Here is a 25459-nt window from a genome sequence, read left to right as displayed (position 1 = left end):
AACTGAGGGTTGCTGGGGGAGGGGGGTTGGGAGAAGGGTGGTGGGGTTATAGACATTGGGGAGGGTATGTGCTTTGGTGAGTGCTGTGAAGTGTGTAAACCTGGCGAATCACAGACCTGTACCCCTGGGGATAAAAATATATGTTTATAAAAAATAAAAAATTAAAAAATAAAAATAAAAAAATTTAAGATTCTCTCTCTCCCTTTCCCTCTGCCCCTCCCATTGTGTGTGTGTGTGTGTGTGTGTGCGCGCACGTGTGCGCGTGTGTTCACTCTCTAGAAAAAAAAGAAACAAAACAAATGAGCAAAGTGAAAATAAAGAGAGGGATAGGTAAACCAAGAAACAACTCTTAACTTTAGACAGCAAACTGAGGATTATTAGAGGGGAGATGGGTGGGAGGATGGGTTACACAGGTGATGGCAATTAAGGAGTGCACTTGTGATATGAACACTGGGTGTAGTAGGAAGTGCTAAATCACTATATTGTACATGTGAAACTAATGTTACACTGTATGTTAACTAACTGGAATTTAAATAAAAACTTGAAAAAAGAGAACAATCTCATTTATAATTACACCAAAAGAAGAGAATACCGAGGAATAAATTTAAGAAGGAGGTGAGAGGGCGCCTGGGTGGCTCAGTTGGTTAAGCAACTGCTTTCAGCTCAGGTCACGGTCCTGGAGTCCCAGGATCGAGTCCCGCATCGGGCTCCCAGCTCCATGGGGAGTCTGCTTCTCCCTCTGACCTTCTCGCCTCTCATGCTCTCTCTTACTGTCTCTCTCTCAAATAAATAAATAAAATCTTTAAAAAAAAAAAAAAGAAGGAGGTGAGAGATCTATGGTCTAAAATCTATGACATTGATGAAAGAAATCAAAGATGACAAATGGAAATATATACCACACTCATGGATTGGAAAAATTAATTTCATTAAAATGTGCATACTACCCAAAGTAAATCTAAAATTCAATGTCAACCATCAATAAAATAATAGTAGCATTTTTCATAGGACTAGAGCCAATTATCTTATATGGAATTTTGTATGGAATCATAAAAGATCCCAAATGACCAAAGCAATCTTAAGAATGAAGATCAAAGATAGAGGTATCATAATCCTAGATTTGAAGAGATACCACAAAACTATAGTAATCAAAACAGTATGGTACTGGCACAAATACAGAAATAGATCAATATAAGAATATAACACCCAGAAAGAAATCCATACCTGTATATTCAATTAATCTATGACAAAAGAGGCAAGAATATACAATGGGGAAAAACAGTCTCTTCAATAAATGATTCTGTGAAACTGAATAGCTATATAAAAAGAATGAGGGGGGCACCTGGGTGGCTCAGTGGGTTAAGCCGCTGCCTTCGGCTCGGGTCATGATCTCGGGGTCCTGGGATCGAGTCCCGCATCGGGCTCTCTGCTCAGCGGGGAGCCTGCTTCCTCCTCTCTCTCTGCCTGCCTCTCTGCCTACTTGTGATCTCTGTCTGTCAAATAAATAAAAATCTTAAAAAAAAAAAATAAAATTAAATTAAATTAAAAAAATAAAAATAAAAATAAAAAGAATGAGGGGCACCTGGGTGGCTCAGTGGGTTAAAGCCTTTGCCTTCCTCTCAGGTCATGATCCCAGGGTCTTGGGATCGAGCCCTGCTCTGGGCTCTCTGTTTGGCAGGGAGCCTGCTTCCTCCTCTCTCTCTGCCTCCCTCTCTGCCTACTTGTGATCTGTCTGTCAAATAAATAAATAAAATCTTAAAAAAAATAAAAAGAATGAAACTGAACCATTTTCTTACACTATATTCAAAAAATAAGAAAAAAAATGGACTGAAGACCGAAATATGAGACCTGAAATCATTAAACTCCTAAAAGTAAACATAAGCAGTAATCCCTTAGACATCAGCCTCAGCAATGATATTTATGGATGTGTCTGGTCAAGCAAGGGAAACAAAAGCAAAAATAAACTATTGGGACTACACCAAAATAAAAGGCTTCTGCACAGCAAAGGAAAACCATCAACAAAACAAAAAGGCAACCTACTGAATATGAAGATACCTGCCAGTGATATAGGGTTGTATAAAATATATAAAGAACTTAAACAACTCAACACCAAAGAAACATATAATTCAATTTTTATTTTTCATGTATTTTTAAAGATTTTATTTAGACTGAGCACAAGCCGGGGGAGCAGAGGGAGAGGGAGAGGCAGGGTTTCCGCTGAGCAGGGAGCCCGATGTGGGGCTCAACCCCAGGACCCCAGGATCATAACCTGAACCTGAAGGCAGAGGTTTAGCCGACTAAGCCACCCAGGTACCCCCAAACAATTCAATTTTTAAATATGGGAAGAAAACCTGAATAGATATTTTCCAAAGAATACACGCAATTGGCCAACAGACACGTGAAAAGATAACTCAACATCACTAATTGTCAGGTAAGTGAAAATCAAAACCACTATGAGATATTACCTCACATCTGTTATAATGGCTACTATTAAAAAGACAAGAAATAACAAGTTTTGGCAAGGATGTGGCGAAAAGGAAACCCTCATGCACTGTTGGTGGAAATGTTAACTGGTACTGCCACTGCGGAAAATAGTATAGAGTTTCATCAAATTAAAAATAGTAATACCATATGATCACGTAGTTCCACTGCTGCGTATTTACCTAAATAAAACAAAAACACGAATTTGTGAAAAGTTATAAGCACCCTTATGTTTACCACAGCATTGTTTACAATAGCCAAGGTATGGAAGCAACCAAAATGCCCAGTGAGAGATAAATGGATAAAGTGGTATATATACATATATACAATGGAATACTACTCAGCCATAAAAAGAATGTGATCTTGCCATTTGTAACAACATGAATGGACATAGAGGGTATTGTGCTAAGTGAAGTCAGTCAGAGAAAGGCAAATACTATATGATTTCACTTATATGTGAAATCTATAGAATAAAATGACTCTGAAATACTAAGAAACTGGTGGTTATCAAAGGAGGTAGGTGGGGGAATACACAAAATAGATAAATTCAATTAAGAGGTACAAATTTCGAGTTATAAAATAAATAAGTCATGGTGATGAAAAGTACAGCATAGGAAATATGGTCAATAGTATTGTAATCAAGTTGTATGGCAACAGATGGTGTCTACACTTATCATGGTGAGTACTGAATAATTATAGAAATGTTGAATCAATATGCTATACACCTGAAGATAAAGTAACATTGTATCTTAATTATACTTCAACTTAAAAAGGTCAAAACTATAACCAACCATTTCAAAATGAGATAAAAGACATCAAGAAAATGATACAAAATATAAAAGAATGGCATAAATCAAAATTAGAAAAAATCAGAAATGAGGTATTAGATCTCAGAAAAAATGAGAAAAAAATCATTTCAGAAATTAAGACTAACAAAAAGAAATATGAAAGTAAATAAATACAGCCAATAATGTGAAAAGAACATAGGAAACATTTTTAAAAGTTAAAAGGAGGGAAAATTTTAAAGTTAAGAAGAATGGAAAATCATATATATTTTCCAGAATGAAAAATATTCTTTAAAAAAGAAGACAACCAAAGAGATCAATGCAATCCCTATGAAAACCTCAATGCCATTTGTTTTGTTTTATACCAAAATTAACAGAAAAAGCCTAAAATTCATATGTAATTTGAAGGGACCCTGAGTAGCCAAAAAATACCGTAGAAGAAAAGAACAAACTTGGAAGACTCACACTTCCTAATTTCAAAACTTAGTACAAAGCTACAGTAATAAAAACAGTGTGATACTTGCATAAGGACAGACATACATAGAATACAAAGCCCAGAAATAACCCCTCACAAATATGTTCAAATGATTTTTGACTAGGGTGCCAAAACCATTCAATGGAAGGAGACAGTCTTTTCAACAAATGATGTAAGGAAAACAGGATATCCACATGTAAAATAATGAAGTCAGATCCTTACCTTACCCCTTATATAAAAAGTAACTCAAACTGGGATCAAAGACCTACACAGAAAAGCTACAATTTTAAGTTTTAGAAAACTTAAGGGTAATCATGACAGTGAATTTGGTGGTGATTTCTTGGATATGACACCAAAAGCACAGACACCAAAATAAAAAATAGATATTTGGACTTCATAGAAATTACAAAATGTTAGTGTTTCTTCTTTTTTTTAAGATTTTATTTATTTATTTGACAGATCAAAAGTAGTCAGAGAGGACAGCAGAGAGTGAGATGGAAACAAGCTCCCTGCTGAGCAGAGAGTTGGATGAGGGGCTCAATCCCAGGACCCTGAGATCATGACCTAAGCCGAAGGCAGAGGCCCCAACCCACTGGGCCACCCAGGCACCCCCAAAATGTTAGTGTTTCAAAGGACACTATCAAGAAAGGGAAAAGACAATCCACAAAATGGGAGAAAATATTTGCAAATCATATACTGTTAGTAAGTTCATATCCAGAATATTTTCTTTTAAAGATTTTGTTTATTTGTCAGAGAGAGAGAGCACAAGTGGGGGGAGCAGCAGGCAGAGCAGGCAGAGGGAGAAGCAGGCTCCCAGCTGAGCAAGGAACCTGATGCAGGACTTGATCCCAGGACCCTGGGATCATGACCTGAGCCAAAGGCAGATGCTTAACGGACTGATCCACCCAGGCGTCCCCATATCCAGAATATAAAAGGGCTCCTACAACTCAACAACTAAAAAATAACCCAATCTAAAAAATGGGCAGAAAGACTTGGAATGTCTCCAAAGATATACAAATGACCAATAAGCGCATGAAAAGATGCTCAAATCAGTGCTCATTAGGGAAATGCAAATAAAAAATACAAGAAATAATTTCATACACATTAGTATGGGTATTATCAAAAAACTAGAAAATAAAAACTATTGCATGGGATGTGGAGAAACTGGGGCACTTGTGCTTTCTGGTAGGAATGTAAAATGACACAGCCATCATGTAAAACAGTGGCTGTTCCTCAAAATGTTAAATACAGAATTACCATATAATTCCACAATTCTGCTCCTAGGTATACACACAAAGGAACTGAACACAGGTACTCAGATACTTGTATACCCAATGGATAGCAATTTTATTCACAAAAGCTAAAAGGTAGGAGCAACCCAATGGTCTGTCCACAGATGAGTGGATAAACAAAAAGTGGTAACATACATACAGTGGAATATTACTTAATCTTAAAAAGTTAGGGAATTCTGATATATGCTACAACATGGATGAACCTTGAGGACATTACGTTATGTGGTATAAGCTAGCCAGAAATGAACAAGTGTTGTATGAGGTATCTAAAGCAGTCAAAGCCATAGGAACAGAACATAGAATTCTGGTTGCCAGGGGGTAGGTGTTGAGGGGAGAAAGGAGTTATTGTTTAATAGGGACAGAGTGTCAGTTTTACATGATGAAAAGAATTCTGGAGATGGATACAGAATATTGTGTATGTATTAATGTCACAGAACGTACATCGAAATGCCTAAGGGGCGTCTGGTTGGCTCAGTCAGTTAAGCAACTGCCTTCAGCTCAGGTCATGATCCTAGGATCCTTGGATCCAGCCCTGACTCAGGCTCCCTGCTCAGCAGGGCAGTCTGATTCTCCCTCTTCCTTTCCCTCTGCCTCTGCTCGTGTTCTCTCTCTTACTTCCTCTCTCTCAAATAAATAAATAAAATCCTTAAAACTAAATGGTCAAGACAGTATATTTTACCATAATTTTTAAAAATCAATTTTATTTCTATATGCTAACAATGACCTACTGGAAATTGAAATTAATCAAGTAAGACTATTTATACTATAATCAAAAACATGAATTCTCTGGGATAAAGTTAAAATATGTACAGATTTTTATGCTGGAAACTGAGGGAAATTAAGACATAAATAGAATGCTACACTGTGTTAATGAATTTGAATATAATTCTGTTAAGATGTTAACTGTTTCTTAGATTGACCTAAAGATTCAATACAATCCCAATAAAAATCCCACCATTTTTGTAGTAATTGACAAGCTGATTTTACAATTTATGTGAAAATACAAAGGACTTAAAGCAGCCAAAAGAGTCTAAAAAAAGAACAAAGCTGAGGACTAACTAGCTTGATTTTAAGACTTACTATAATACTACAACAATCAAGACAGTGAGGCATGAGGATAGATATAAAGAATCAACAGAACAGAATGGAGTATAGAAGCAAACCCCTGTATTTATGATCACTAGATATCTGACAAAGGTGCCAAGACAACTCAACTGGGTAAGGACAGTCCTTCAATACTAGTACTAGAATAACATGGTATCTATATGGGGAAAAATGAACCTTCACCTTTCTCTCTCTCTCTCATATGCATATGTACACACAAATACACAGACACACACGTATTATCTCAAAATGGATCATAAGTCTAAAAACAGCTAAAACTTGGGAGTGCCTGGGTGGCTCAGTCAGTTAAACAGCTGCTTTCAGCTCAGGTCACTATCCTGGGGTCCTAGGACAGAGGCCCAAATCGACTTCCCTGCTCAGCGGGGAGTCTGCTTCTCCCTCTGCCCCTCCCTCCACTCATGCTCTCTCTTGCTGGCCCACTTTCTCTCAAATAACTAAAAATCTTTAATAATAAATAAAATAAATAAAAACAGCTAAAACTATAAAATGTCTAGAAAAAAAGCACAGAAAGGTACAACCAAGCTCATTGGGAATGCTATCAGTACAACATATCAAAAGTGAAAAAAAGCGTAGAAGATAAATTCTTCCATACTGGGGCAAGCAAAGATTTCTAAGGACACATAAACAAGCCATAAAAGAAAAATAGAATAAATTTGACTTTATTAAAATAAATCTACAACACACCTACTAGACTATTGAAATTAAAAGGATTGAATATACTGTGTATTGGCAAGGATGTGGATGAACTGACACAGTCACCATTGATTGATGGCAGGAATATACAATGGTACAACTCCTTTGGGAAACAGTTTGGTGACTTCTTATAAACTTAGAAATATCATTACCACATAACCCAGCAATTCCACCTTTGCACATTTCCCCAGAGAAATCGAAACAAATATCCATACAAAGACTTCTACCTTGAATGCTCAAGAGTAGCATTATTCATAATCTCAAACTGGAAAAATCAAAATGTCCATCAACAGATGAATAAATAAACAAATTGCTGTCCATCCATACAATGGAATACTATTCAGGAATAAATAGGAACAATCTATTGATATATGCAAGAACACAAGTGATTTTCTAAAACATGATGATGACTAAAAGAAGTCAGATCAAAGAAAAAAAAAACCCAAAATAAAACAAAATAAACCCAAAAGCACATGTATATGAAATCCCAGGAAAGATAAATGTAATCGATAGTGATGGAAACTACATTAGTTACTACCTGGGGCTGAGAATGTACATGGGGAAACACAAGGGAATCTTCTAAGATATTTAAAATATTCTATATCTAGATTGAGGTAGTAGATATTCTGGGGTATAAATTTGCCAAAATTACTTAACTGTACATTTAAAATGAGGATTTTTTAGTGTCAATTATATTTTAATAAATTTGAGCTTTTAAAGTAAATTAATTATGATTTATAAGTGTCCCTTTAGTTCTATAATTCAATAACCTATAAATTTATGAATGCCAAAAAAATCTGATTACAATAGATTTCACCAGATTATAATATCTTAGAACAATATGGTTAGAAGATATCTTAAAATTCTCTTAGTCAAAAAAAATGCTTCTGATGCTTGAATGTTCTTCATAACATTCACACCAAGTAGTCAGACTCTGCTTAAATCACTTCAGGGAGAGGGAATTTACTATATTTTAAGAAAATCCATTTCAGGGGCACCTGGGTGGCTCAGTGGGTTAAAGCCTCTGTCTTCGGCTCAGGTCATGATCCCAGGGTCCTGGAATCAAGCCCTGCACCAGGCTCTCTGCTCCACAGGGAGCCTGCTTTCTCCTCTCTCTCTGCCTGCCTCTGCCTACTTGCGATCTCTGTCAAATAAATAAATAAATAAATAAATAAATAAATAAATAAATATTTTTTTGAAAAGGAAAGAAAATCCATTTCAGTTTTGGAAAGGTCTAATCATTAGTTTCCTTATGATGACCTGAAATCTCACTCCTTGTAAGTCTCACCCATGGAAATACGCACGGAATAAATTTAATTCTTTTACTCCTTGAAAGTCATTCAAATATTAGGAGGAAGCTATCATGTTCCTCCTAAATCTTCCACTTTCCAAGTTTAGCATCCATATTTCCTTTATTCTTCAAATAAGATGGTTCGAGGGCTCTCACCATCCTGAGTGCCTTCCCCTTGGCATATTAAGAGTTTGTTAATATCCTCCTTCAAAAGTGTTGCCCCCTAGTCCTACACAACACTGTAAGTATGCTGTAAGCAGGGCAGAATACAGGGTGACTACACACACTTTTAGAAATATTCCATATATGGATGTAAAAGAAAGCACTTAAGTAAACATGAGATGAAGTCAGTTGTGGCTCATTCTTCATATAGCTATACCATAAAAATACCGTAACTGAGGTTTTAAGTCAACAAGTATTTACTGAATGCCTAATCTATACCTGGTATTATAGAATAAGTAGAATACGTGATCATTTCTGCAGTTAAGCTTAAAATATTTTTGTGGAAAGAAGATTTACATGTACAACATAACTGCAAATTTAAAGTATATCATTGAGTATCAAATTGTGTGGCATATATCATATGAATTTAGAATCGGAATCTGTAGATGAGGACCTTTGTGAATACTGATTGAGTATACATATGACCTGAAGCTAAAAGAGTAACTAATATGTTAGAAGGCAGAGTCAGATCTGAAGAGACCTCAATAGGCTGAAATGATGAGCCCATTCGAATAAGATGAAGACAAAGAGGGAATAATAAAATATCCCATACTTGGATCCCCCAAAACAAGTACACAAGAGCAGAATAGATGAAATATGGCTTAGCAGCAGAATATGTGAAAAAATTGGTGTTTTTAGTTGACTAAAATATTGTGGTAATGGCTACACCTGCCAAAGCATCACAAAATCAATGACAAGCTGTTATAATAGAAACAAAGGCCACAGTGCCACCTAGTGAACATTACTAGTTTACTTCTGATCACAAGGTCATTTTCAGTCCTACAATGAAAAGACATGATTTTTAGAACTCCATATGGGGAGTAGAACCAATATAAAACCAACACATGAGACACGGTGGTTTTCACTCTAGGTCATATAAATATTCTATAAATAGTCTTATCGTGTAACCGTTGTAAGTCTTATCACCACAGCGAGCTTCGAAATCGTGCTTTATTTCATCAATCTATAGTAGTACTAACAACACTTCATGTAGCTAAATTGCAGTTGTAAGCTGAGGACGAGATCTCTGAGTTAAAGAGTGCACAGCTGTGCATTACCATTAACTTTATCACAGACTATCACCAAAACAATCCATTATCTCTTAATGAAAATTAAGGTTTTATTATTATTTACAGCAAAATCCGACTATATGAAGTTGTGATCAATTGTTCCTATACATAGAACACAAGCTCATTTCTCCTATACTAAGTCTGTCTATACAAGCCTGACTTACACAAACCAAACACTTAAAAATTCTCAAAAATAATGTAATAAAATTAAGATACCAGACTTAAGGTACTATAAACTCCCCAAAGGCAGAGATGATATCTATGAAACTACATAGTTTAATATTGTCTCATATAAAGTACTGGAGATACTCTCAATGGATAATGGCAATGAAAAATTTACATTTATATGACTTTGAAAATAAACTAAAGAAATTACCTATATCTAGCATTGTTATCTCAAAGGGATGTTGCTAAATGTATGAACCAATGAATCTGTAACATAATCTACTAAGAGTTCAGAGGAATTCATTCTCCAACTCCTTTAACCCACCCAAATTAACTTCTGACTTATGATTTAATATTTTATTTCAAAGCAGAATAAAACAAAATGTATTTCCTTCTTGCCAAAGGAAATGAACTGAGTTACAGAAGAGAATAATGCAGGGATTTCTAAAATAGTGTAATCTCTTTCAGTTCTGATAATCAAACATAGATCTTCATCATTTTTAGTTTCCAATTATCCACAGTAGCAAGGAAAGAAACAGCATGAACAAATGCAATTCCTTTAATCACAAGAAACTGACAGGTGTTTATTGAGTCTCTATGACTAAACATTAAGCTCTATGCCAGCTGTCAGGGAAAATAAAGATAAGATATGGTTTCTGTCTCAAGGTCGCAATCTGATAGGAGGCTAAGTCAGGTATATAAACTAGAATAAAGTCTTATTAGACTATGGCTGTTTTCATGGTTCAATGGCAGACTTGAATACTTAAAACAGAGACTGTATGGTGTAGAAAACCTGAAATATTTACTATGTAATTCTTCACAGAAATTTCGCTGACCTATGTAATATACCATAATATTCATCTTTTGATTTTCTGTCTCTCCTAGTAGAATGATAAACCCCATGGGTTTAGGTGTTTTTGTCTATTTTGTTCATTACTATATTCCAATGCCTAGGACAGTACTAAATGTATAGTAGATAGTCAATACATATTTTTTAATAAGTGGACACTGAAAAAATATCAGCCATAATTTTAGCTTAAAAAGTTTGGTGAAAGGAAGGACAAAGAGAGAACTGTAATTTGAGTAAGATGACAAGACTGAAGGAGAGTTTTTGAATTAAGCAGATGTCAAAATAATTGTAGTGATGGGGAAAGAAACAGTTGAGAGAGAAATATTAAAGAGTTAGAGTTGAGATTTATAAAGAAGGTCCCCAGAGAAAGTTCCTTCTAAGAGATTAAAAGAAGAAAGGAAGGGTAAAGAAAGGAGAAGTTAGTGGAGTTTATATAAGTGGCTACAGATTCAGAAAACTATAAGATAAAGTTTTTTGCTAACGGGAAGGGTAAGGCATCATGGCTTATGGACAACAAACTTTGGAATCACCATTGTGAAGAGTATGACAGAAAGTTAATAAGAGTCAGTTTTATTGACTACCTAGCTGAAAAACCATGCAATTTTAGCAGATCCAGTAAATGTGGTTTCATAATTTATTCTGAACAGTATTCAAATAGCTCAAGGGAAGGAGTGAAAAAAAAACAGACAATGAAAATTAACAAGGGAAGGTGGGAATAGTAAAACAGTAAAATATAATGGACTGTATAATTTCTTTTCACCCTCCTTAGTGCATAGGAAAGTATTCCTTACATATGGAGGATACCAAGTAATTGTCTGCTAAGTTCAAGACAAGAAGGATGAAAGAGAAAAATACACTAACAGTGATCAAAAAGGTTACCTCAAGCTTACTGAGAATAACTTTGGGCTTCACCACCAATCTGGCCTTAAATGATAGAATCATACATTGTATATACACTCTTAGGACATGCCTGGTTTCCCGCTCTCCTCTTCCCCTTCTCACTACTAATATCATTTGAACTCCAAATTATAGGCTTTGAACTCCAAATTATATTAGGCTCTAAGATCAAACCTGACATTAATTAGAGGAGACTTAAGAAGCACTGTTTCAGAATGGCTAAAATTAACAAGTCAGGAAACAACAGATGTTGGAGAGGATGCAGAAAAAGGGGAACCCTCCTACATTGTTGGTGGCAATGCAACTGGTGCAGCCACTCTGGAAAACAGCCTGGAGGTTCCTCAAAAAGTTGAAAATAGAGGTGCCCTAAGACCCAGCCATCACACTACTGGGTATTTACCCTAAAGATACAAATGTAGTGATCCGAGGGGGCACATGCAACCAAATATTTATAGCAGCAATGTCCGCAATAACCAAACTATGGAAAAAACCTAGATGTCCATCAACAGATGGATGGATAAATGGATGAATGGATAAAGAAAATGTGGTATGTATGTATGTACACACACACATACACACACAATGGAATACTATGCAGTCATCAAAAGAAATGAAATCCTGCCATATGCAATGACGTGGATGCAAATACATATATGCCATAATACTAGAGGGTATTATGCTGAGTGAAATAAGTCAATTGAAGAAAGACAATTATCATATGATCTCTCTGATACGAGGAATCTGAGAGGCAGGGTGGGGATTTCGGGGGTAGGGAAGGAAAAAATGAAACAAGATGGGATCAGGAGGGAGACAAACCATAAGAGACTCTCAGTCTCATAAAACAAACTGAGGGTTGCTGGGGGGTGGGAGGGTAGGGAGAGGGTGGTTGGGTTATGGACACTGGGGAGGGTATGTGCTATGATGAGTGCTATGAAAAGTATAAGCCTGATGATTCACAGACTTGTACCCCTGGGGCAAATAACACATTATATGTTAATAATAAGTAATAAAAAAAAGAAGCAGCAGCACTGTGTTTCAGGGTGCCTGGCTTGCCCAGTCAGTGGAGCATATGACTCTTGATCTCAGCATCATGAGTTCAAACCCCACACTGGGTATAAAGACTACTTAAAAAGACACAGCACTGCTTCAAGTCTTGAAAGACTGTATCTACTCACTTCAGTTCTAGTAACTGCACCCCAGCCTGAACCCCTATCCCTGACCACCACTCTTAAATACAGCCTCATATTCTAGGGATGCCTGGGTGGCTCAGCTGGTTAAGCATCCACCTTTGGTTCAGGTCATGATCTCAGGGTCCTAGGATCAAGCCTCAAGTTAGGCTTCCTGCTCAATGGGGAGTCTGCTTCTCCCTCTCCCTTTGTCCCTCACCCACTCCCCACTCATGTGTGCACTGTCTCTCTCTCTCTCAAATAAATAAATAAAATCTTTAAAGATCTGCCTGTTAGGATACCCTGAGGCTAGCTTCTTGGTTGAGTCAAAGGCAACTATGTCTTGCTCATGTCTGTAACCTCAGAGACTATCGCAGTGTCTTGGGCTGTACTCTATCTCCATTAGTTGAACAGACAGCAGAACAGATACCCTTCCTTGGCCTGAAAATGCATTCATCCAAATGGCATGTCTGTCCCTAAGTCCAGGTCCTTTCCAAACTACCAAGCCAACATAAATTATCAAAGTTACAGTAACTTTCTGATCACCATCTTTATGTCTTTAAGTAAGCAGTAAGCAACTATCTTTCTGAAATAGTTAATGGCATCCTATGCAGAAATATAACGAATTAAGTAATGAAACCTGTGCAATAATCTTTTTTTTCAGGTCTTTAAACAGTAGTGTCACCTATCTTTCTGAAACACTTAAATGCTAGGCTGTGCCGAAATATCATGATCTAAGTAACATTTTAGCTTCTCTTCTAGAACTATACATTTTTATTATACAAACTAAATGGTAAATTTTCCATTGAAAGAAAATTTGAAGTATTTAGTCAAATAGATAACTCTTCAAAGTAAACAAAAACTCAAAAGAAAATGTCTGGAATGATAACCAGTAATTATATATTTTACCTTAAACTTGTCATTAAAACCTGAAAACCAATAAAAGCCTTCACATTTTATCTGGGTCCATACTTGTCCTTCTCACTTGTCCTTCCACAAGCCAATACCATTCCCCACTTAAGTGCATACTACATGATACCCAAAACAAGAAATGCCCCAATTGCTCTGGGATGTATGAATGGCTTCATCCTTAAGTGAGTTTTTATCTCATTCACCTCCTAGAATTTTGTTCTGAAAAACAATCAGAAATGTTTTTTGAATCAGAAATGTTTTATGAGGGGCGCCTGGGTGGCTCAGTGGGTTAAGCCTCTGCCTTCGGCTCAGGTCATGGTCTCAGGGTCCTGGGATTGAGCCCCGCATTGGGCTCTCTGCTCTGCAGGGAGCCTGCTTCCTCCTTTCTCAGCCTGCCTCTCTGCCTACTTGTGATCTCTGTCTGTCAAATAAATAAATAAAATCTTTAAAAAAAAAAGAAATGTTTTTTGAATCAAAAACAATCAGAAATGTTTTTGAAATGTTGCTAAACATTTTCTAAAGCAGTTGGACAGGCAACAGGTAACTCAGTACATAAAAGAATGACCATCTTATCTGAGTTTTCCACACTGAATGTTTGACCAATCTAAGTGTGTCTTATAATTTAGTCTGCTTCAAAGGACAATATTGCAGATGGTTAGTAGCAGACAACTTTGTTCAGAAGGTCCAATGATCTATTACTTTTCAGAAGAGGGTACCCAAAAAAGCCAGTAAGTAATGGAATTAATGGTTTTTCCAATTCTCTCTTTCCGGGAAGTCCCAATCGGTCATGTTTACCATGTACAAATCAGAAAAATACCAATTTGAGCTTATCTTACATGAAGTAACTCTCAGACATCTTAACCTCGTAGCCAAGAAGACACACCAAACTATCTATCTCTCCACCACTACACATAACACTTCCTGCCTTCGAAAAAAGAGTAATGAAAGGACCTTATCAAGTTGTTTCAAATGCAGGTAACAGGAAGCCATGTTCCTCCGCAGCTTGGCCAAGTCCAGATCTGTTTGATCAGCTGTATAAAATCTCAGAGAATAATAGTACCAGTTTAGCGCATCAGCATAATTTTGCACCTAAAAGTTGAAAAGAAATAATAAAATTACAGAGATATCTCTATTTTGACCTTAATTTTTCTAAGTCACCTCTAGAAAAAAACAAAAAATTGCATTTTTTTTAGGCAACCAAAATACAACACCCTCTCTAGTTAAGTTCTAAGTTCATCTTATGATCTGTCTAATTGGAAACCAATATTCTCTCTTCTTTCCCCATATTAGAAATTTCACAGAAACCATCAACAAAGTTCAAAGAAAACCTACAGAATGGGAGAAAATATTTGTAAACCACATATTCTAATAGAGGGTTAATATCCAAAATCTACAAAAAACTCCTACAACTCAATAGTAAAAAAAGAAAGAAAGAAAAGAAGATGTAGAAGCAGAAGCAGAAGGAGGAGGAGGAGGAGGAACATTTAAAATGGGCAAAGGACCCAAATAGACATTTTTCCAAAGAAGACATACAGGGGCACCTGGATGGTTCAGTCAGTGAAGCATTTGATTTTCTTTTAAGTTTTTCTTTATTTATTTAACATAAAGAGAGCAAGCACAAGCAGGGGGAGCAGGAGAGAGAGAAGCAGGCTCTCCACTGAGCAGGGACTCCAATATGGGGCTTGATCCCAGGACCCTGGTATCATGACCTGAGCAGAAGGCAGATGCTTAACCAACGGACCCACCCAGGTGCTCCAAGCATTCAACTCTTGATTTTGGCTCAAGGTCATGATCTCAGGGTTGTGAGATCAAGGCCCAGGCTGGGATCCATGCTCAGCTGGGAGTCTGCTTGAGGATTCTCTCTATATTCTCTCCCTCTGCCCCTCCCCCTGCCGATGCTCTCTCTCTCTCAAATAAATAAATAAATCTTTTTAAAAAGACATACAAATGGTCAACAGGTAGAAGAAAAGGTACTCAACACTACTAATCATCTGGAAAATGCAAATCAAAACCACAGCAAGATATCATCTCATAACTATTAGAGTTGGTGTCATCAAAAAGACAAGGGATAACAAATGCTAGTGAAGATGTGGAGAAAAGGGAAACACGGTACACTGTTGGTGGGAATGTAAAATGGTAGTAGGGTTACCACAGAAAACAATATGGAGGTTTCTCAAGAAATCTAAATTAGACTACTATATGATCCAGCAATCCTATGTCTTTATTTAAAAGAGATATCTCTACTCCCATGTTCACTGCAGCAATATCCACAATAGCCAAGGTAAGGAAACAACCTAAGTATCCATTTACTGATGAATGGACAAAGAAAATATGGTATAGGTACACAATGGAATATTATTCAGCCATAAAAAGAGAGACATCCTGCCATTTGCAACAAGGATGAAGCTGGAGGATTATTAGTATGCTAGGTGAAATAAACCAGACAAAGAAAGACAAATATTTCATGTTATCACTTACATGTAGAATCTGGAAAAAAAAAAAAGTTAAACCCTAGAAACAGAGAGTAGAATAGTGGTTGGGAGGGGCTTTAGGGTAGGGGAAATGGGGAGAGGTTGGTAAAAGGGTACAGATTTTCAGTTATAAAATGAAAAAGGTCTGAAGATCTAAAGTATGACATAGTGGCTATAGCTGACTACAGTTATACTAGGTTATATAACTAAATTTTGCTAAGAGAATAGAACTTAAGTATTCTCATTTAAAAAAAGGGTGATGAATATGTTAATTAAATCAATGATTAGAACTCTTTCACAACGTATACATATACCTAATCAAATCATCACATTGTATACTTATACTTGTGTCAACTATACCTCAGTAAAAATTTTTTAAAAAGATATTTCACGGGGCGCCTGGGTGGCTCAGTGGGTTAAGCCTCTGCCTTCGGCTCAGGTCATGATCCCAGGATCCTGGGATTGAGCCCCACATTGGGCTCTCTGCTCAGCGGGGAGCCTGCTTCCTCCTCTCTCTCTGCCTGCCTCTCTGCCTACTTGTGATCTCTGTCTGTCAAATAAGTAAATAAAATCTTTAAAAAAAAAAAGATATTTCACGGGGCGCCTGGGTGGTTCAGTGGGTTAAAGCCTCTGCCTTCAGCTCAGGTCATGGTCTCAGGGTCCTGGGATCAGGCCCCACATCGGGCTCTCTGCTCCGCAGGGAGCCTGCTTCCCCTTCTCTCTCTGCCTGCCTCTCTGCCTACTTGTGATCTCTCTCTGTCAAAATAAATAAATAAAACTTAAAAAAAAAAGATATTTCACATGTGGGATGAAAAGTCTGAGGGGTGGTGAACCACCCTAGAAAACTCTAAATACAATTTTAGCTATTGAATATGCAACTAATGAATCATTGAACACTTCAACACAATCTTATGATGTAACTATATGCTAGCTAACTGAACACTAAAAAATTAATTTAAAAAATGATAAATGAAATCTTGCCATTTCCAACAACGTGGATGGAACTAGAGGGTATTATGCTGAGCGAAATAAGTCAATCAGAGAAAGACAATTATCATAATCTCCCTGATATGAGGAATTTGAGAGGCGGCAGGGGGTTATGGGGGGTAGGGACAGAAAAAATGAAACAAGATGGGATCAAGAGGGAGACAAACCATAATAGACTCTTTTTTTTTTAAGATTTTATTTATTTGATAGAGAAAGAGAGCTCACAAAAAGGAGAAGCAGGCAGAGAGAGAGGGGGAAAACCGGTTCTCCACTGAGCAGAGCCCGACATGGGGTTCGATCCCAGGACCCTGAGATCATGACCTGAGACAAAGGCAGAGGCTTAACCCACTGAGCCACCCAGGCGCCACAACCATAAGAGACTCTTAATCTCACAAAACAAACTGAGGGTTGCTGGGGGATGTGGGGGGGTAGGGAGAGGGTGGTTGGGTTATGGACACTGGGGAGGGTATGTGCTATGATGAGTACTGTGAAGTGTGTAAGCCTGATGAATCACAGACCTCTACCCCTGGGGCAAATAATACATTATATGTTAATAAAAATGATTTTAAAAATTTTTAAAAGAATATCCATAATTTACCATGCTAATATAGCTATTTTCGTTTTTCTACACTCCGTTATAACTTTGTCCTTTTGTATTTGTATATAGTTGCAATCATAGCTTATATGAGAGTTTTCATGTTCCATTCTTTACATTTGACTTTATTTTGTAAATATTAATCTATATTACTATGGAGTCTTCACAGTTGTCAATTTAAGGAATGTTTAACATTCAATTAAGTTAATATACAATTATTTTCTTAATGCTGGATATTTCATTGATTTTGAGGTTTATGTCTTCTGCCCATTTTTTAACTGGACTATTTTGGGGGAGGGTGTTGAGTTGTATCAGTTCTTCATGTATTTTAGATACTAACCGTTTATTGGATCTGCCATTTGCGAACATCTCCTGGTGGACTATTTCCTTTGCTGCACAGAAACTTTTTATTTTGATGCACTCTCAATAGTTTATTTTTGCTTTTGTTTCCCTTGCCTCAAGAGACATGTCTAGAAAAATGCTGCTAGAGCTGATGTCTGAGAAATTATTGCCTGTGCTCTTAACTATACTGTTTTTCTTTCTTTCTTTCTTTCTTTTAGGTAAGCTCTACACCCAAAATGGGGCTTGAACTCATGATCCCAAGATCAAGAGTCACATGCTCTACCAATTGAGCCAGCCAGATGCCCCTATTCTTTACTTTCTAAAACAACAACAACAAAAACCTCACCTTTAGTTTCCATTTTTCCCACAGTAAACTTTGATTGTTTTGTAAAGAGAAAAAATATCACCACTTTTTGGCACTTTTAATGGCACAACTTTTTTAAGAGCAGTTTTAGGTTCACAACAAAACTGCAGAGAATGTGTAGAGATTGGCTATATGCGTCCTGCCCTCACACGAGTCCCACTTTATCAACATCCTCTACCAAAGTAGCACATTTACTACAACTGATGAACTTACATGGACATGCACTAATCGCCCAAAGTCCAGAGTTTACATTAGGGTTCACTCCTGGTGTAGTGTATTCTATGGGCTTACACAAATGTATAATGATAAGTATCTATCACCACAATATCAAAGTCTTTTCAATGCCTATGAATATTTAATATATAAATGGTACCTAAACAGACAGATTATTAAAATATTTGACACTTTATGATTATTATAGTGAACACATATATTTGTTAGGGTAGAGAAAGAATATAAAGAATGAAAAAATAGATTCTTCCCAAACCTCAAAACTTCTGGCAGCTTTTCTCCACAGAATGTTGTGTAAACAGCCCACTAAATCTGTTGTCAATTCTCTTCCTGTTTGGTGACCTGAAAATAAAAACCAAAGTTCTAAAACCAAAAATCAAGATCTATTACATTAAATAAGAACACTAACTATATTCAGAACCTATAATCTTTAAGTAATGGCTATAAACACAATCACATTCTGACAGGTTTTCATCATCAATTTTAGGTTTACTAGCAAAACTAATTATATAATACAATCAGAGTTTGCTAGAATCACAGTAATTCGCCTATCAATTTGTGATAGTTTCCCAGCTTAGTCTCCTTTTAACGTATTTTCCATGTTCCAAATTTGATCATCACCTGGTACTTTAATGTTATTCTGAATGAACAGATAGCAATGCTAAAAATCGTTAATAAGAAGTGTTTATATTATGTACTAACAAGATCAGACCAAGTTCACAAGAAAGGCCAATTATACCTTAAAGCCTTTGTAAAATACTTTAAGACCATGTTTACACATTAACTTTATTACTTTAAATTGTAACTCATGTCTGATTGTTTCTGGTCTAGACACTTACAGGGTTCAAATACATTAGCACACATTAAGATAGAGTTTAAACTATAATAGAATTCTATATCCACTTCTCTTCTACCCTTTGGCACTATTGATTTCCACAAAAGTTTTGATAAGAACACTAAGAGTCTCTGACCTCCCAGCACAGTCAAGAGACATAATTTGTTCCATGGCTTAGATAAAACTACTCACATCAGAGTCAAATGCTATTCCATGTACCAACTTAAAATATTACATGACTTTGAGAGTATAAGTTCATAATTCAATATCACAGTGAAACTGACTAACTATAATCTTGGGAAAATTAGTCATTCTGGATAAACACATTTTCTAGTTAGCTGACAATTAACTTTCATTAAAAATAAAACATTTTTTATTTTGAAAACTCTAAATTATTTCTTTAAAGTTCTTAATTTTTCTAAAAATTATGTTTTATAAATTAGGTTTTTCTTTTCTTAAAGATTTATTTATGTTAATGAGAGCAATAGAGCATGAGCAAGGGGAGGTGCAAAGGGAGAGGGACAGAAAGAGAAGCAGACTCCCCATTGAGCATGCAACCTGACATGGGGGCTTGATCTCACACCCTGAGATCATGACCTGAGCCGAAATCAACAGTCAGATGCTTAACCGACTAAGCCACCCAAGTGCCCCTAAATTATGTTTTTCCAAACATACTTTCTGGTTTTCTGAAGCACAATTTAATATTTGCTTGCCCATTCAAGGTAATAACACTAACAACTCGTGTATTTTATTGTACTATTATACCTCAGTGATGACTTTGGGAACAATTATATAGTACAAACTATTGTATCTTTAAAAATATTTGAAACTGTTTCATAAAATTTATAGTTTTCTCCTCCCTTGTGGCCAGATTATCTATGTATTTCCATACAGAACTTTTCTCTCTTTGTAATATGCTACCATTAAAATGCTAAGAGGTGGAAAACCAGATAATCAAACTTATTCAAAATTGGGTCTAAAAATAACTGGATTCCTAGCGAGGGTCTTTAGGGAGCACATTATCAATAAAATATGGCTCACAGAATTTAGAGTTCAAAGGCTCTTAGAGATTATCTACTCAAAAGATTTCCACTTAAAAAAATCAATCACAGGGCAGCCGGGTGGCTCAGTGGGTTAAGCCTCTGCCTTCGGCTCAAGTCATGATCTCACATTTCTGAAATCAAGCCCTGCATTGGGCTCTCTGCTCAGCAGGGAGCCTGCTTCCCCCCAACCCTGCCTGCCTCTCTGCCTACTTGTGATCTCTCTGTCAAATAAATAAATAAAATCTTTAAAAAAATCTCTGATTTTTATAAGACCATTATACATATTTGGAAAAATTCAAGAAATCTGGTAAAATAAAAGACAGCAGGGGAGCCTGAGTAGCTCAATCAGCTGAACATCGGACTTTGATTTTGCCTATGGTCATGTTCTCAAGGTCATGAGATCAAGCCCCATATCAGGCCATGCTCAGCATGGAGTCTGCTTATCTCTCTCCCTGTTCCTCCTGCTCCTCTCTCTTGCGCTCACTCTCCCAAAAAGTAAATATACAAAATCTTTTTTAAAAAATAAAAGAGGGGTGCGTGGGTTGCTCAGTGGGTTAAAGCCTCTGCCTTCGGCTCAGGTCATGATCTCAGGGTCCTGGGATTGAGCCCCACATCGGGCTCTCTGCTCAGCAGGGAGCCAGTTTCCCTTCCTCTCTCTCTCTGCCTGCCTTTCTGCCTACTTGTGATCTCTGTCTGTCAAATAAATAAATTTTAAAAATCTTTAAAAAAACAAAAAGAAAGATTTTTCTTTTAAGTGACTTTTTGTCATCACTCAGAATAAATCCCAGTATTAACATTTAGTAACTATCACTCCTATTCTATCTCTGTATATGTGTACAATTAGAAGGATGTATTGGGGTGAGAATTTTCCAAGAAAGGGATCATACTATGTTCTTCAGGGTATAGAGTTCTACAGAGAGGTAGAGGTTAAGGGAATGCTGAAATTTGGTTCTACATCTCTGCTTTAACAGAGAAATTATATTTTATTTGGGACAGGGTTCATATAAGATTGCATGACAAGGGGCGCCTGGGTGGCTCAGTGGGTTAAGCCACTGCCTTTGGCTCAGGTCATGATCTCAGGGTCCTGGGATCGAGTCCCGCATCAGGCTCTCTGCTCAGCGGGGAGCCTGCTTCCTCCTCTCTCTCTCTGCCTGCCTATCTGCCTACTTGTGATCTCTCTGTGTCAAATAAATAAATAAAATCTTTAAAAAAAAAAAGATTGCATGACAAAAAAGATGCTGGGGCTAAAAAGGAAGTTAAAAACTAGGAATCAATTTCACAACCTCTGTTTTATAGTTAGAAAGAAGATCCAGAGATGTTATTAATTTGCCAGAAGGCACACAACTTACTTGAGATCACACTGAAATCATGAAATTAGGCCTCTAACCTCACAATTCTTCACTATACAAGAGCTTCAGGCTCAGAGGTTTTCTGTTTTTGTTGATGTTTTGCTATTTTTGCCGTTTCTCATTCTAGCCTGTGGAATCTGAATCAATGAGGTGTTATAGTTAATGGTTATTAGGGAAAAAAAAAAGCAGGCAAGGAAAAGGGATCCACTGACCCAAGAATTTTGCCACTGTTCTGACATCTAAGAATTACACGCATATTAACACCTTTCTAAAACCTGCAGAAGGGATGCCTGGTTGGCTCAGTCAGTTAAGTGTCTGTCTTTGGCTCAGGTCATGATCTTAGGGTCCTGGGATGGAATCCCACTTTGGGCTCCCTGCTCAGTGGGGAGCTTCCTTCACCCTCTGCCTGCGGCTCCCCCTGCTAGTGTACTCTTCTTTCTTCCTCTCTTTGACAACTAAATAAAATCTTTTTTAAAATAGTAAAAAAAAAAAAAAAAAAAAAAAAAAAAAAAAAAAAGAAAGAAAGAAAGAAAGAAAAAAAAGAATGAAACCTGCAGAAATCCTACTGACCTAAAATGATTTCTTCAATCTTCTCCTTGGCAAGCAGTTCTTCCTTTCTTTGTAAAAGCATGTCAATGTGGAGCAGTAGAGCTTTTCCAATATTTTCTGATGACTTAAAATGTTCACAGATAATCTTCATGAAATAGAACCCAACAGCCTCTCTGTTCAATGAGACACAATTTTAAATGGCATGAATAGAATAACTTGTTTTTTATCAATGGGACTAAAGTTTATTTAAGAATAAGCAAAACATGCAAGATAAAACTGTATCTGAGCTTAGGTAGTATCACCAAAAGTCTAAATAAGCCTATTTGTTAACAATGATTTAATTCAATTTCAATTCAATTCATAAACATTTTCTTATCATGAACATCTTTAGTCAGATAATCATCTCTATCCTAATATCTAATTTATCCTTTCGCTTCTAGAACTGATGCCAATTTATAAAAATTGGAACATGAGATCCAGTAAAGACACATGAACTGACATTAGAAATTTACTAGTCCCTTGTGATGAGAACTTTTAGGATCTATTCTCTTAGTAACTTTCAAATATACCATAGAGTAGTGTTACCTATAGTCATGTGTATATTACATCCCCAGTATTTATCTTCAAATTGAAGGTCTGTACCTCTTGACCACCTTAAGCCATTATGATAGACACCTTAAACTTATACAGTGCTGAATGACAATTATATCTCAACAAAACTGAAAGAGAAAAAAGAAACTTACAGTTCCATCTGCCAAAAACTCCTTTTAAAAAAATTTATTTATGCTTGATTACACAAACAGTACAACAGTATATTCTGAATATTTAAAAATGCAAATAGTTCATGGACTGGAAGACTTAATATTGTTATGATGCCAATACTACCAAAGCAATCCCGAGATTAAATGTAAACTTTATGAAAATCTCAGTGACATTTTGGCAGAAATGGAAAACTCTGCCCTAAGGTTCATACGGAATCACAAGGGACTTCAAACAAAGCTGAAAGACTACCAATTCCTGTTTTCAAAATTTACTACAAAGGTAATCAAAACAGTGTCGTATTGGCATAAAGACAGATATATATATCAATGGAATAAAACAGAGTTCAGAAATAAAATCACATATATAATCAAATGATTTTCAACAAGGATGTCAAGACCATTCAGTATGGAAAGCACAGTCTTCAACAAACGGTGTTGGGACAAATGGATATCCATATGCAAAAGAATGAAATTGAACATTTATATTTACCATATACAAAAATGAACTGAAAATGGATTAAATGACCTAAACAGAAGAACTAAAGTATAAAATTTTTAGAAGAAAACATAGGGGAGGGAGGCCTGGGTGGCTCGGTCAGTTAAATGTCTGCCTTTGGCTGGGGTCATGATCCCTGAGTCCTGGGATTAAGTCTCACAGCAGGCTCCTTACTCAGTTGGGAGCCTGTTTCTCCCTCTGCCTGCTTTTCCCCCTGCCTGTGTTCTCTCTCCCTCTCTCTCTCTCTCTGACAAATAAATAAAATCATAAAAAAAGAAAACATAGAGGGAAATCTTTATAACATTGGATTTGGTAATAATTTCTTAGATATGATACCAAGATCAGACGTAACAAAAACAAAAATAGATAAACTGGACTACATTGAATTTAAAAACTTTTGTGTATTAAAGGATACAATAGAGTGAAATTGGCTATCTATGGAATAATATGGAGAAAATATCTGCAAATCATATCTGATACAGGTTTAATACCCAGAATATATAAAGAGCTCCTAAAACTCAACAACAAAAAGCAAACAACCTGATTTAAAAACTGGCAAATAACTTGAACAGATATTTCTCCAAAAAAGACACAAATAATAATCACATAAAAAGATAATCAACTTCACAAATCATTAAGGAAATGCAAATCAAAACCACAATGAAATACCACCTTAAACCCATTAGGATAGTTACTATCAAAACAAACAAAACGAGTATTGGCAAGGATGTGAAAAAATTGGAAACCCTGTGCACTGTTGGTGGATAATGTAAAATGATATAGCCATTATGGAAAACAATACAGCAATTTCTTTAAAAAATTAGAAACAGTGGGCACCTGAGTGACTCAGTTGGTTAAGCCTCTGCTTTCAGCTCAGGTCACGATCCCCCATATTGGGCTCCCAGCTTCGTGGGGAGTTTGCTTCTCCCTCTGACCCTCTCCCCTCTCATGTTCTCTCTCTCTCTCTCTCTCTCTCAAATAAAAAAATAAAATCTTTTTAAAAAGTTAGAAACAGGGGTGCCTGGGTGGCTCAGTGGGTTAAAGCCTCTGCCTTCAGCTCAGGTCACAGTCCCAGAGTCCTGGGATGGAGCCCCATGTTGGGCTCTCTGCTCAGCGGGGAGCCTGCTTTCTTCTCTCTGCCTGCCTCTCTGCCTACCTGTCATCTTTGTCAAACAAATAAATAAATAAAATCTTTTAAAAAAAGAGTTAGAAACAGAATTACCATACGATCCAGTAATTCTATTTCTGGGTATAAACCCAAAATAACTGAAACAGGGTCTCAAAGAAATATTTGTAGGACTTTTAAAAATTTATTTATTTGACAGAAAGAGACACATCAAAAGAGGTAACACAAGCAGGGGGAGTGCGAGAGGGAGAAGTAAGTTTCCTGCTGAGCAGGGAGCTCAATGCAGGGCTTGATCCCAGGACCCTGGAATCATGACCTGAGCCAAAGACAGGTGCCCCTCAAAGAAATATTTGTACACCCATGTTCACAGCATTATTCACAATAGCCAAAAGGTGGAAGTAGCCTAAGTCTCCATCAATGGATGAATGAATAAATGAAATGCAGTATATACATACAATGGAGTATTATCCAGCTTTTAAAAGGGAGGAATTTCTGACACATGCTACAAAATGGCTGAACTTTGAGAACATAATGCTAAGTGAAATACACCAGTCAGAAAAAGACAAAAACTGTATAATTTCACTAGTATGGGGTACCTATACCAGTCACTCATAGAGACAGAAAGTAGATTAGTGTATGCAAGAGAGACTGGGGGGAAGGGGAACTCAGGAGTTATTGTTCAGTGGGCACAGAGATTCAGTTTTGTGTGGGAGGCCGCAATAAGGCTTGAGACGAGGACCAAACCAGGCCCTGATTTGTGCCTCCTTTAAAGTCCAAATAACCTAACAAAAGGTTTAGGATGGGAAAAGTTGAGTAGCACTGAAAGGGTCTGTGCTATGTGTTGTGCACTAGCCTATGTGACTTCCCACACGCTTGCTAAACAACTGAG

At 36.7% G+C, this 25459-nt stretch overlaps 1 protein-coding gene across 3 annotated transcripts in view; it reads right to left on the bottom strand.

The window, feature by feature from the left end:
- The window catches only part of TEX11 (testis expressed 11), a 312028-nt gene that overhangs the window by 137702 nt on the left and 148867 nt on the right, over positions 1 to 25459 (bottom strand). For all 3 annotated transcript variants that reach the window (XM_082716160.1, XM_082716159.1, XM_082716161.1), the window contains exons 14-16: positions 22209 to 22360; positions 18668 to 18753; positions 14373 to 14510 (exon numbers count right to left, since the gene is read on the bottom strand). In XM_082716160.1, coding sequence (XP_082572286.1) covers positions 14373 to 14510; positions 18668 to 18753; positions 22209 to 22360 — 376 coding nt within the window. The remainder of the gene's footprint in view (positions 1 to 14372; positions 14511 to 18667; positions 18754 to 22208; positions 22361 to 25459) is intronic.

Source organism: Mustela nivalis (genome assembly GCF_964662115.1).
Source record: "Mustela nivalis genome assembly, chromosome: X".
Lineage (NCBI taxonomy): Eukaryota > Metazoa > Chordata > Mammalia > Carnivora > Mustelidae > Mustela > Mustela nivalis.
Note: the sequence above shows the minus strand (reverse complement) of the source record. Positions and strands in the feature narration are given on the sequence as shown.